The 13,879-nt window shown below is 37.4% G+C and overlaps 2 protein-coding genes across 30 annotated transcripts in view; one reads left to right on the top strand and one right to left on the bottom strand.

The window, feature by feature from the left end:
• Positions 1–7,190, top strand: part of HERC4 (HECT and RLD domain containing E3 ubiquitin protein ligase 4) — a 154,570-nt gene extending 147,380 nt beyond the window's left edge. For all 27 annotated transcript variants that reach the window (XM_003830302.5, XM_055092894.2, XM_055092886.2 and 24 more), the window contains 2 exons: positions 3,916–4,018; positions 5,957–7,190. In XM_003830302.5, coding sequence (XP_003830350.1) covers positions 3,916–4,018; positions 5,957–6,165 — 312 coding nt within the window. In that variant the 3' untranslated portion in view covers positions 6,166–7,190. The remainder of the gene's footprint in view (positions 1–3,915; positions 4,019–5,956) is intronic.
• A 3,483-nt stretch (positions 7,191–10,673) lies between these two features.
• SIRT1 (sirtuin 1) overlaps positions 10,674–13,879 on the bottom strand; it is a 34,588-nt gene continuing 31,382 nt past the window's right edge. For all 3 annotated transcript variants that reach the window (XM_034930667.3, XM_003830305.4, XM_034930668.2), the window contains one exon: positions 10,674–12,785. In XM_034930667.3, coding sequence (XP_034786558.1) covers positions 12,457–12,785 — 329 coding nt within the window. In that variant the 3' untranslated portion in view covers positions 10,674–12,456. The remainder of the gene's footprint in view (positions 12,786–13,879) is intronic.

Raw genomic sequence — 13,879 nt, 5'->3', positions numbered from 1 at the left:
ACAGAAATGGAATAAAAATAGAAATATAAAATAAAAATACCAAAAAATAAAAATGCAATGAACAAGAGAAGAAATAGTTTTGGAAGACAGAAAGTAAGGAGATAAATTGATGAGTGACTTAGAGCAGAGGAAAATTGAATTCTAAGCCTCCAGAGGGACAGGATTATCAGGAGGCAACTCTTTTTTTTTTTGAGACAGAGTCTTGCTCTGTCGCCCAGGCTGGAGTGCAGTGGCGCAATCTTGGCTCACTGCAGCCTCCGCCTCCCAAGTTCAAGCGATTCTTCTGCCTCAGCCTCCCGAGTAGCTGGAACTACAGACGTGCCACTATTCCCGGCTGATTTTTTTATTTTTTTAGTAGAGATGGGGTTTCGCCATATCGGGCAGGCTGGTCTTGAACTCCTGACCTCATGATCCACCCGCCTCGGCCTTCCAAAGTGCTGGGATTACAGGTGTGAGCCACCGCTCCTGGCCCGAGGCAACTCATTTTATATCCTAGAATCTGAAAGGCTCAAGAATTGGTATACCATGTTACCCTTCATGGCAGGGATGAAGGTTGGACTAAGGGCAACAGAATTACTTTAAAGCCATTTTAAAGAATAATTGGACCATTCATGTCCCCTCTCCTACCCAGCAAAAGACAGCTTGGGAGAGAGGCTTTACAATTTGGGAAACAAGGTAACACTGAGGATGCTACACAGCTGGTAGCCAGGTGTAAATCCTTCAGGAAGGAGATTGAAGGTTCTTGTGTAGTAGTAAATTGATCTTCTCAAAAGAAGAAGCCTGTAGATACTAACTCTAAGGGGTCCCCCAGTGGAAATGGACTCTACCTCTAATCACCTTAAAATGAAAATGATATAACAGCTTCTCATCACCCTTTAGATCCTACACAATTTTTCCCTCCTTGCCTCATCTCCTGTCATTGTTCCTCTCACTCTGCCTCAGCCTTATTAACCTCTGCTGAGCCTAGAACCCTCCAGGCACACTCCAGTCTTAGGGCGTTTGTTTCCTTTTCCATGTGCCTGGAATTCTCTTTCCCTGATAATCACAAAAGATTCTTGCTCTCACCTCCTTTGTGTGTTTATACCTTCTCAGAGACCTTCCCTGGATAACTGATCTAAAATTGCAAACCTCTCTCCTGCACACGTATCCTGTCTCCCCTCGCTGTTTTATTTTGCTTCTTTGGATTTGACATAATTTTACTTAGGTTGCTCCTTCCCCCCACCACAATGTAAGCACCATGAGGGCAGAATTTTTGCCTCTTTGTTCACTGCTGTATTCCCAGCACCTAGGAGAGCACTCAGTAAGTACTTGAAACCTTGCCTGAAGTGATAATTGATTTAAGTGTTCATTCAGTTAAGACAGGACATCTTAAAAAGTATATTGTAGTGGCCGGGCGCAGTGGCTCACGCCTGTAATCCCAGCACTTTGGGAGGCTGAGGCAGGCAGATCACGAGGTCAGAAGATCAAGACCATCCTGGCCAACATAGTGAAACCCCCGTCTCTACTAAAAATACGAAAATTAGCTGGGTGTGGTGGTGTAGGCCTGTAATCCCAGCTACTCGGGAGGCTGAGGCAGGAGAATCGCTTGAACCTGGGAGGCGGAGGTTGCAGTGAGCCAAGATCGTGCCACTGTATTCCAGCCTGGTGACAGAGCAAGACTCTATCTAAAAAAAAAAAAATATATATATATATATATATATATATACACATACATATATGTATATATATGTGTATATATATGTATATATATATGGTGTATTTATTCTTAACACTTTGATTTCTTCTGTTGTATATCTGATTCATTACAATTTTAGTGATTATGATTTGGAGCTTTAAATGTTCTTTCTTAATCAGGACATGTGTGCACATTTCTACCAAACCATTTAGAGATTTAAAAGAAAAAAAAACTTTAGCCATCCTCTTTTCATTCCCCACTAACATGCTCACAGACTTTAATTCAAACAGTTTAATAAATTCCATGCTAGAATTCAAGCTGTTTTCTTCAAACTTGTGTGCAACTAACAGCAAATATTTTGCATATTTGAATTATTGAGAGTTCAGTGATTAAGATAAATCATGGCTACAAATAAGGAAAGTCCAAAATTCAAGAAGCCCATTAGCAAGTATTTATTGAGCCTCTACTGTGTGCCTGATAATGTACAGCTGAAACCATGCAAGAGATTGAAGAGAGGGCAGGAAATAAGATAGAGACATGGTCTTTGCCCTAATAAGAGAGCTAGAAATTAAATGTTTAATACACAGTTTTAATTAATACAGTGAAAAAGAGTTTAGTGAATGGTGCGTAAGGAGGAGCCTGATCTAGGCTAGATGAATCTGGGAACGCCTCTTACTAGACGGTGAGCTCCACAAGGTAAGTGAGGAGTCTGTTCACTGAGGTTTTCCCAGGGCCCAAAACATTGACTAAAACTCATTATATATTTGTTGGATGAATCAATGAATGAATTAGATGGCATTTAATCTGAGCCCTAAAAGGGTAAAAATTAGCCTGATGACCAAAGAAGAAAGGATGTGTCTGAGTGGTGTAGGCTGAGGGAACAGTATGTCCAAAGGACCTGACGCATCTGAAGAACTGAAAGTTAAAGCCAACTGCGGCTGGATAAGAACAGTTCACAATATAAACTATTTCCTCTCTACTTCCTACCTGCTTCTCTTTTAGTACTAATTTTTTTGTTGTTTATTTTTTATTTTTTATTTTTTTTATTGAGATGGAGTTTCGCTCTTGTTGACCAGGCTGGAGTGCAATGGCACAGTCTTGGCTCACTACAAGCGATTCCCTGCCTTAGCCTCCCCCAAGTAGCCGGGATTACAGGCGCCTGCCACCATGCCCAGCTAATTTTTGTATTTTCAGTAGAGATGGGGTTTCACCATGTTGGCCAGGCTGGTCTGGAACTCCTGACCTCAAGTGATCTGCCCGGCTTGGACACCTAAAGTGCTGGGATTACAGACGTGAGCCACCGCACCCGGCCAGTACTAATATTTTTGACAGGGGAGATATTTTAGTCCTATTGCAGCAAATTACCCCAAAACTTATTGGCTTCAAAATAACAATGAAACTCTGTTGTTTCATAGTTTCTGTGGGTCAGGAATTCAGGAGTGGCTTAGCTGAGTAGTTTGGGCTCAGGGTTCCCTCATGAAGTTGCAGTCAGAATATTGGCTGGTGCTATAGGCATCTAAAAGCATGATTAAGGATAGAGATTCACTTCCAAGGTGGCTTACTCACATGACTGTTGGCAGGAGGCCTCAGTATAGCACCATGAGTATTTCTCTCCATATAGGGATGTTTGAATATCCTCATGAAATGACAACTGGTTTCCCCCAGAGTGAGTGATCCAGAAGAAGGGCTGAAGCCATAGAGGTTTTTTTTTTTTATGATTTAGTCTCAGAAGTCATACATTCCTCATATTCACAGTATCCTTATACACACAGGCATGAATACCAGGAGGCAGTGCTCACTGGTGGCCATCTTGGAAACTACCTCAGAAAATTTTTAGTGTTGCTTAGTACCGTATTTTTAAAAGGAGACATAAACTGTAATGGTTTGACTTCTGTTCGTGAATACAGAGAAAGGGAATTTTCTGATTATCACAGATAATTCCATGTCAGACTTTTGATGGTCCTATAACATTATTTTATCTAGTTTCTCTTTATTTACTTTTGAAGATGATAGTATGATCCTATCTTGTTCTTTGAAGTGCTGGGAAAGATTTCTGGTGATTCTTACGTATTTCTTCTTTTTCTCCTGGAACTAATAGCTTCGAATTGTAAATGTCCAGAAAACAGTGGGCAATCCATTGAATTGCACAAGTTGCAAACTACTGGACCATGTTAGCTTTATGTGCTAATATATTAGCCAGTGTGTCCCTTAATACTAATAAAAGATTATGTTGTTTTTAGAATACAGAATACAAAGGGGAATATTGGGCAGAACATCCTACGATAAAAATTTTTTGGGAAGTATTTCACGAATTACCATTGGAAAAGAAGAAACAGTTTCTGTGTAAGTATTTCTAACTAGTTGTATACTTTATGAGACTGGAATCTAATTATAGTATTATTCCAAAGCCCTGTTTTAATCTTCAAGTAATTTTTTTGAAACAGAACTATCTGCACTCTTCAGTACATGTATTTTCTTATTTCAAAGGCTAAATTCAGTTTGCCTTCAAAATAGCATTGATTCATTCTATGAAGTAAAATGGAAGCTAACTTGGAAATGAAAGCAAACTATAGCTATGTTACAGTTACAATAAACTGTGGTTACAATAAACTAGGATTGTAGAATTCCTTTTAGATTTCTAAAAAGATCTCTGGAGTATAGTCATCGTTTGGCATACATGGGGGATTGATTCCAAGACCTCCCTGCCAAGATACCCAAATCCAGTAGATGCTCAAGTTTCTTGTATAAATTGGCATAGTATTTGCATATAACCTACACATATCCTCATACTTTAAATCATCTCTAGATTACAGTCATGTGCCACATAATGACTTTTCAGTGAACAACAGACCATATATACGATAGTGGTCCTGTAAGATTATAATACAGCTACTGTACCTTTTCTATGTTTAGATACACAAATACCTACTGTTATGTTACAGTTACCTACAGAATTCAGTACAGTAACATGCTGTACAGGTTTGTAGCCTAGGAGCTATAATATCATGTAGCCTAGGTGTGTAGTAGACTATATACTGTCTAGGTTGTGTAAATATATGATGTTTACAGAATGAAATCGCCTAATGATGCATTTCTCAGAACATATCCTCATCGTTAAGTGACACATGAATGTACATGTTATTAATACCTCATACAATGTAAATGCTATGTAAATAGTTGTTATACTGTATTGTTGAGGGACCAATGTCAAGAAAAACAGTTGACACATTCAGTACAGTCACAAGCATCCATTTTTTGAACATATTTTCGATTTGCAGTCGGTTGAATCCATGGATACAGAGCTCACAGATACGGAGGGCCAACTGTATTGCTCTTTTCTCTGTTTGGTCTTCATTTTCTTTTTCTTTTTCTTTTTGCTTCAAGACTAAAACTTTGGCAATTTCTATATAAAATAAAGCTTTTTCAGGCCTTAGTTCCCTCATTTATAACTGATGCCTGTGTATCTTTCTTCTGTTAAAGTCTGTATTCTAATTGAAATTTGACTTATTTTTAAAGTTGTCAGAATTTATGTGTCCAAATCAGTGACATTTCCTTTGATACTCCTGCTTTTGCCAGGAATGATTTGGCAACCTCCGAGAATCTTGGTCAAATTCTTCTGTGTGTCATAAGGATGAGAAATCATTACTCTTTAAGAGTGATTTGAGCCTGGGCAACATGGCAAAACCTCATCTCTATAAAAATTAGCCCTGGGCTTGGTGACTATGCTCCCAGCTACTCCAGAAGCTGAGGTGAGAGGATTGCTTGAGCCCAGGAGGTCGAGGCTGCTGTGACTGTGACCGCACACTGCACTCCAGCCTGGGCAACTGAGCAAGACTCGTCTCAAAAAAAAAAGAATGATTTGAATTTTGGCTGCCAATTATGAATTTCTGATTTAAAAAAAATAACAGAAACGAAGCAAATAGAAAAAGAAATCATAATCAAAACTGCATTTTGTATTTGGTTTGTCAACTAGTTCTGAATGGCTTTTCCAAAAAAGGGCTCTCAAAATGTTTTGGTAATGGCAAAATACTCACTTATCAAACATTTATTAAGCACTTCCTTTGTGCCAGTATTAAGATTATACTTTTAAAGAAAAAATATTGTGTGGCTGAGCAATTAGAATGTGTCTCAAAAAACTTGTCTTCCACAAATTAGGAAGTAAGTTAACACGTTAGAGCAGATGTTAAAGTGAAGCTCTACTGTAGCGACTGTACCAAATATTACTTGCTACTTTATCTTTTTGTTTTGAAGTGGTTGACTGAATGATTTCTTTCTTGGCAGTATTTTTGACAGGTAGTGATCGCATTCCTATTCTTGGTATGAAGAGTCTGAAACTAGTCATCCAGTCCACAGGAGGTGGTGAGGAGTATCTCCCAGTTTCCCATACTTGTTTTAATCTTCTGGATCTTCCAAAATATACAGAAAAAGAAACTCTACGCTCTAAACTGATCCAAGCTATTGATCACAATGAAGGCTTCAGTTTAATATAACTTTGGAGTTACAGCTATTCAGTTTAGTGCAAAAGCATTAAACTATTTGTGTTTTTCTTGTGGTGATGAATTCAGCAAGGTGACAGAGGTACTATTATAATTCTTACTTGCAGAATGTTCAATCTACGAGTGTTCATGGAAGCCAAAAAATATTAAAGGAAAATGAACAAACTGTTAATATTATTGTACAGAACCATGGATTTTTTTGACCATCTTCTAATAAACATAGCAAGTATTATGAATACATTAAAGTTTTACTAACATGAATTTTAAGAGTTTGCATATTTCAGAAATGATCTGGTGTGAGTGCATGGAAATATTGCTTAATTTTTCTTCAATCATTGAGTGAAAAACCTTTAACTTTGGCCTGCAATAGTCATTTGATTATTTTTTCATTTTGTAAATAATGTTAAGTTTTGTAATAAAATAGTTATGTTCTGATACCAGTACAGTTTCTATGGTTGTAATTGAACTTGAACAGACTTTTAAAGGTTAAAAATTATGATTTAAATCTTACTCTGAGACTCTATAAAAAGAAAAAAAAGGTAGCATGGTGGAAACACTATCTTTTCTTTTTTGCTAGAATAAGTGTCTTTGTGCAAACCTAAATCACAGATAGGGAATATACTACATAACCTGCAGTTCTTTTCTTTGTGAATCCTGACACACTGATAGATGGGGGATTGTCGATCAGAGAACTTATTAATATTTAGTACTAGAAGAACTCTGTCTCCACAGTTGCCAGTAATAAAAAGAAACATTGGCTACTATGAGCACCAATCACTGGGTTATAGCTTTCAAAATTATTGATGCTGCAGTGCTTTAGAGCTATTTCGTTGAATTTAAGAAACAAATCTTAACAGTTTTATGGTGCTGATGCTTAGTTATCTCATGCCATTAAATTGTAAAAGTGAGTTGATGCAATACATGTGACTTTCTGCTATAATGCAAATATTTATTTTTTAAATTTATTTTAAAATGCCGTGAAAACTGTTTAATAAAGATTTATTGTTTTAATATTTAAACTTTCAGTGGTTCTCATGTAAGAGTCAAAATTTTTCAAAAAGAGGGATGGTTCAGGGAAGGTCTCTTAAATTTCGGATGACTTGTTTCTATTCCCACACAAATTTATAGAGGTCCACAGTCTCTTAACCTGCAATTCTAAAATTTAAAAAAACTGAAAAGAATATTGTCATCTCTCACTTTGCAGAAAAACCTGATCTGAATTGTTGAAGCTATTTATGGTATTCACTAAATAAGACTATGACCGCTATTGGGTGCTTTAAAAAATTCTTCAAAATTCATAATTCCAAAATGCAAATAAGCCCAAGGGGTTGGATAAGGGATTGTGGACTTGTACTTTTCAGTAGATTAACTTAAAAAACTATTGGCGAACCATAGAACTCTTCTGTAGATAGAAGCACTAAAACAATATTCTCACCTAAGGTACTTTGTCTCAAAGTAGTAGCATTCTTCCCCATGAGAGTGTTTCCACATACCTGATATTATACCATTTTCCCTGTTCATCCACTTCTTGAGGTAGTAATTATTCAAATCAAAAACATGTCAGATGCTCTTTCTCAATAGTAGTAACCTTTGTATATTATGAAGCTGATCTGTGAAATAGCAGGCACTTTGGATTAATAGTTCCATGAACAAATATTTTAACAAGAGAATAGCATCTGGGAGCACACTGTACAAAGTTTAATTTGGGGACTTTTCCTCCCTGTTACTCCAGAACTGTGATGGTAGAAAGTTAAAATACCATTGAAGATTTCTGAAATTGCCATTTACTTTTAAAAAACAAGAAGAAGTCTCGAGCTTTGTAGATCAGAGCAGCAAGGCTGCAGATCATTTGCTAAATTGTAGGGACTATGATTATTGAGTTGGCTAAATACTGAAGTGTTTGGCCTCCACACATCTATTTGTAAGGTACAAATACATAGTGTGTTTGTAGCTCTCCTGTCTTAGTAGTCATTCAAGCTATTAGCCATTGTTCAGGATGATTAATAAGACAGCAGAACCAAGACACACCTTTCAATTAAAAGGAAATAAAACCAGAATGCAGGCTGGGCGTGGTGGCTTACACCTATAATCCCAGCACTTGGAAGGCTGAGGTGGGCAGATGGCTTGAGTCTAGGAGTTCGAGACCAGCCTGGCCAACATGTTGAAACCCTCTCTCTACTAAAAATACAAAAAATTAGCCGTGCGTGGTGGCAGATGCCTGTAATCCCAGCTACTCGGGAGGCTGAGGCAGGAGAATCACTTGAACCTGGGAGGCAGATGTTGCAGTAAGCTCAGATGGCGCTACTGCACTCCAGCCTGGGCGACAGAGCAAGACTTGTCTCAAAAAAATAAAAATAAATAAAACAATAAAAAAACCAGAATGTAGTTGTAAAAACTGAGAGACCTAAATTAGATTCCCACGGTTAGCCTTCTCATAGGATCTGTTCCTAAGGACCATTCATTGGTGTCAATTTTTACTATCAGGTTGCTCTTCCTTACAGCTTTTTACTACATTTAGTAAAGTTGTGAATCAAGGTGTAATATGGCATAGAGCAGTCTTCCCCTGAAGAGTGCATGGTAAGCCTGCTAAAACAAGAGCAAAATATTCCTGTCATCATCAGTCTCTTCCTCCACTCCCCAACCTCTTTTGCACTTTGACCATCCAGAATGCCTTATGGTAGTTTTGTCCTCCTTTGCTGAAGAATTCACTCTATTTTGATAGCTCCCTACTCTGCCGTGTTTGCTTATGAACCCCAAATTACCTAATTTATGAAGCATTTCTAGGTAAAATTTGGGAATTGAGGCTAATGTAAGTTAACCTCCTTTTTTAGGCCAGCCCTATGTTAAAAGTCGTCAAAACAGAGCTCCTCAATTCTTTTCCAGCTAAGGGTGTTGCTCAAATCTGGCTATACTTTTGAATCGCCTGGGGGCATTTTTAATACTCTGCACAAACCCCACCTTACACCAATTAAATCTGTATTTCTAAGAGGTCTCAGGCTATTCTTGCTTTTTAAAAGTTTTCAAGTGGTTTTTAATAGTCTCATTTGACAGTCACTTCAGAAGGTGGGGAGGTCATTAGACCATTTTTCTGTACTTTCTACTAGTATCCTAGTTTGAGCTGAAGGCCTAGAATGGCTTTAGATCTTTGTTCACTTCTTGGGGGAGAGGTTTTGGTGTACATACATATACATACTCCCCCACCCCTTTCTAGATTACAGGTCAGAAGTTGTGTTTCAAATAAAGCTTAGTTGGGGATTATGTAAAACACCATTGATTGAAGGTCCACCGTCATTTTATGTACCACTACAAAAAAAAAACGCTAATTAAACCATGTGACATTAATTAGGGTATTACAATCAGTGAAATACAGTACATGCTGCATTAGCCAGTGGTTCAGCAATAACGTTATGCATAGGGCTTGAGTTAAATTAGGTTTTGCCAAATACCTTTTGACCACTTAAATTGACTATGTACCTTTAAAAGTATCAACTACCTGACTTCTTCAATTTGTGCATATATAGAATGTTCCTTAATTTTGTAATATTTTGAGGATATCATCTTACAGGTAATTTCTCTAGTGCTAACAATATACAGGACAGGTCTACCTAGAAAGTTTGCTGGGGAGGGAGGCAGAACTGGGAACAGGAAATTGCTAAAGCTTTATTCATTACATATACTTTTTTTTTTCTTTGAGACGGAGTCTTGCTCTGTCACCAGGCTGGAGTGCAGTGGCACGATCTGAGCCTCCACCTCCTGGGTTGAAGCGATTCTCCAGCCTCAGCCTCCCAAGTAGCTGGGACTACAGGGGCTGCCACCACACCCGACTAATTTTTGTATTTTTAGTAAAAACGGGGTTTCGCCATGTTGGCCAGGCTGGTCTTGAACTCCTGACCTCAGGTGGTCCGCCCGCATAGGCCTCCCAGAGTGCTGGGATTACAGGCGTGAGCCACTGCACCCGACCAAGTTACACATACATTTTAAGGGGTACACTGCTGGCCTCTTCAGTAATACTTTCTCCCTCAAAACCTTTAATGGCTTAAGTAGGTTCTCAGGTCAGCCTCAAAGTTGATACCAAATGTGGTCTGCAGTCTTCAGACTTGAAAGACCTAGCATCCCAGAACAGATTTTCAGTTAACCCAGCCTTTGCATCAGATGGATTTTCACTATCCACCACTTCCTGTTCTCTCTCAAATCCCAAACTCCTGGTCCTTTATCATAGGACATGTCACATCCTTCTTAGGCCCTGCCCTGCCTTTTCTCCATGTTTTACTTGCTCAGGCCTCTAGCCTAGAATCGCTGAAATAGTTTTTGAAATGCTTGGTGGTGATGCATCACCTGCTACGATCAGCACCATCAGTGTTTGCAAGTACTGGTCAGGTGAGACTAATGTAATAAACCAAATGAAGAAATGGAGTATGAGAAAGCAAGCATCTAATACTATAGCATTCGAAGCTGTACAAATTCTGCAAGACTTCAAAATTATATACCTTAAACAATGTAAGTTAACAGAAAAAAGTCAAATGACAATTTTAATAGACTTTAAAACAGTGTACAAGTAAAAAACACTGGTTTTGTATTTCAAAAGTTGAAGGAAGATATCCAGTCATTAAACAGTCTACAAAACATATGCCAGTAGATTACATAAGACTATGTACAATATAAAAAAAGCTGAAAACAGTCTTCACTGTAAAAATAATTTAAAACAAACTTTTCAATTTAAAATATCATCTATAGCACACAAACATCATGCAAATGGAAAACTAAATAAACTGCATTCTTTAGTGTAGCCAAATAAATTCAGACTGAGACATCTTATAAGTAGGGAAATGGCCATTCAATACGATTTTTTTCTCTGGCAGTAATGGTCCTAGCTGGGTGTTTTATGCATAAAGAACAGCTATATTTCAAACCCTTTTTATTGTAATAAATACTAAAGCAACAGAGGAATACTTTATTAATTTAGGAGTGATGTTCAAAAATGGTCTGAAAAATAAATGCTTACTGTGCAATTTCATAAAGTATGAACTTCTTGAAAGACTAGAAGCTTTTGCAGCTGAGAAAGTTGATCTCTAGTTTTAAGGCAGGCTAAGCTTTTAAATAAAGATAAATTATAAGAACTAGTTTCATTCATTAACTATTCTGCTATTACAAGTTACATCATGTTCATGTCCATAATACTAGGCTAGCAGTTTGGTATTTAACACCAAATCCTCCCAATGGGAGACATGTACTTTCTGGCTGAATTACAATTAACATCTTATTACTTTGGAACTGTATAATCAGGGGCCTGTTGCTCTCCTCATTAATGGAAAACAGCAGTCCAAAATATTACACTCTCCCCAGTACAAGTACCATTATTATAGATTCAGAAAGGCTTTGCATATTCACATTTTGGCAGTTTAATACTTGTGGAAAAGATCAATGCAAGCTCTACCACAGTGATAGGTATTTAAACAACAATGGCAAATATTTCAAAACTAAGGGGATCCAGGCAGGCACTAATGTTTCTAAAGCAACTGAAACATTTCCAAAGCATTTATTTGTTTTTCAGGTTAGTTTTATGAGCCAATATAGACATTACTACATGTCCACAGGAAGTACAAAAGCCATCTTCATTTGAACGTAAATACAATAATCCTGAAATTCTTAGCACCAAGTATTACTTTTAAAAGTAAAGACAACCGAGTGCTCTCCCCACGTATTGTTGACTTCCTTCTACTCACACTGCATGTCATTTGAGATTTTAAAAAGTTAGCTGCCACAGTTTTGGAAAATGCCAGTGTTTAAAAATAATTGTGTTAAAGAATCAAAAGTTTAGCGTAACAGATTTTGAGTACTTCAAACCATTCAATGTTACAAAGAAAAGTGAAAATACCATTCTTTGGTCTAGATAAGCTGTTCCCTTTACATTAATTTAACATTCTGATGGCTTTTTGAAAACTTTAAAAATGTTGAAACTCACTAGACAAAACAAAAAAAATTATATATACACATATGAATTTATCATACAAATGAACCTTTAAAAGAAAGTTAGTCTTGACCAACAGCTGATTAAAGATACTTAGTACCTTTTTTTTTAAAAAAAAAAGTTAGTGTTGAGTTTGTACAAGTACAGAAATAATGAAGTTAAAAATTATCCATGAAAAACAATCTATTTTACCAACCTATAAATATTACACCTTTCTGGTTTCCTTGCTCTATCGAGTTCACAAGTAAACATTCATTTTGACATGCTAAAGTTCCTAATGCTGGTGGAACAATTCCTGTACCTGCACAATTATTACACTATGATTTGTTTGATGGATAGTTCATGTCTGTTACTTCCTGTTTCACAGATATAGCTTCATTAATTGCCTCTTGATCATCTCCATCAGTCCCAAATCCAGCTCCTCCAGCTCTTTCTGGAACATCAGGCTCATCTTCTAAGCCATTGTAGAATTCTTCAATTTCACTTTCATCCTCCATGGGTTCTTCTAAACTTGGACTCTGGCATGTCCCACTATCACTGTTACTGCCACAAGAACTAGAGGATAAGACGTCATCTTCAGAGTCTGAATATACCTCAGCGCCATGGAAAATGTAACGATTTGGTGGCAAAAACAGATACTGATTACCTGAAATACAGTAATAAAAATGTTACTTTCAGTTTTCTAACACTAACTCAGTCTGAGCAGTCTGGAATGAAGTGTGGGTTCCAGCTCTGCCTTTATTGTAAGTGTCCTTATGAAAGACTACTATTAGTGTTTAAAAACAACTGGGAGGCATGGTGTGCCTGCAGTCCCAGCTACTCAGGAGGCTGAGGCAGGTGGACTGCTTGAGCCCAGGAGTTCAAGGGCCAGCCTAGGCAACAGAGTGAGGCCCTGTCTCTTAAAAATTAATTAATTAAATAAATACAAGCAATACACTTAGTCCTGGGTTCAAATCTTAGTTCTGCCATTTATTGTATCTTTGTAAGTGTACCTCTGTGCCTCAATTTCCTCATCTAGAATATGAAATAAATTTTCACAACCCTATGAAGGAGGGAAGTGTGAAAAATGTAGAAAACCATATTCAATAAAGGTTATTTCACCAATTATTTTAAAAAGATTTGATGAAAATGAAGTATCCAGCCCAGCCTACATTAGATACCCAATTTGTGTTAAGTAGCTTCTCTAAAGTAGCTTCTCTGAAGGCTTTTAAAGCATCTTCATTAACTATTTTAACTTTTTTCTGATTATAAACCTAAAATATTTTGTCAATAATGTAGTCACCACAAATTCACAGTGTACTCTGTAGACACTGTGAATCTACAGTATCACCTGTGAACCTAAATTTAGATTCACCTGAGATCTCAGGCCCCACGACCCACCTACTGCTTCAGAATGTGTGTGTATATACACATACAGTCTAAGACGCTTTTGAAAACTCCTCTAAGATGTAATTTGAATCCATGAATACCAATGAAGTTCTTTCTACAGCACACCAAATCAATCCTAGCTTGGCCATTTGGGGTTTAAGTGAAAGAGTAGGATCCCTAAAAACTGATGGAAAAGTTTTCTATCCTTGAATTCACAGTATGTCCCTAACTTAACATCTCCTCACACATAATAAATGTAGTATTTATTGTACCGTATCCCAGACGAATTCTCAAAAGCCTGGTTACCACACTGGTAGGTGGCCTATCTCAAGTTCTCTCCAAAGTGGCTCTCGAACTTTTTCATACTGCATC

The sequence above is a fragment of the Pan paniscus genome, chromosome 8, assembly GCF_029289425.2.
Source record: "Pan paniscus chromosome 8, NHGRI_mPanPan1-v2.0_pri, whole genome shotgun sequence".
Lineage (NCBI taxonomy): Eukaryota > Metazoa > Chordata > Mammalia > Primates > Hominidae > Pan > Pan paniscus.
The sequence above is the reverse complement of the archived record's forward strand: the minus strand, read 5'-3'. Positions and strand labels throughout refer to the sequence as shown.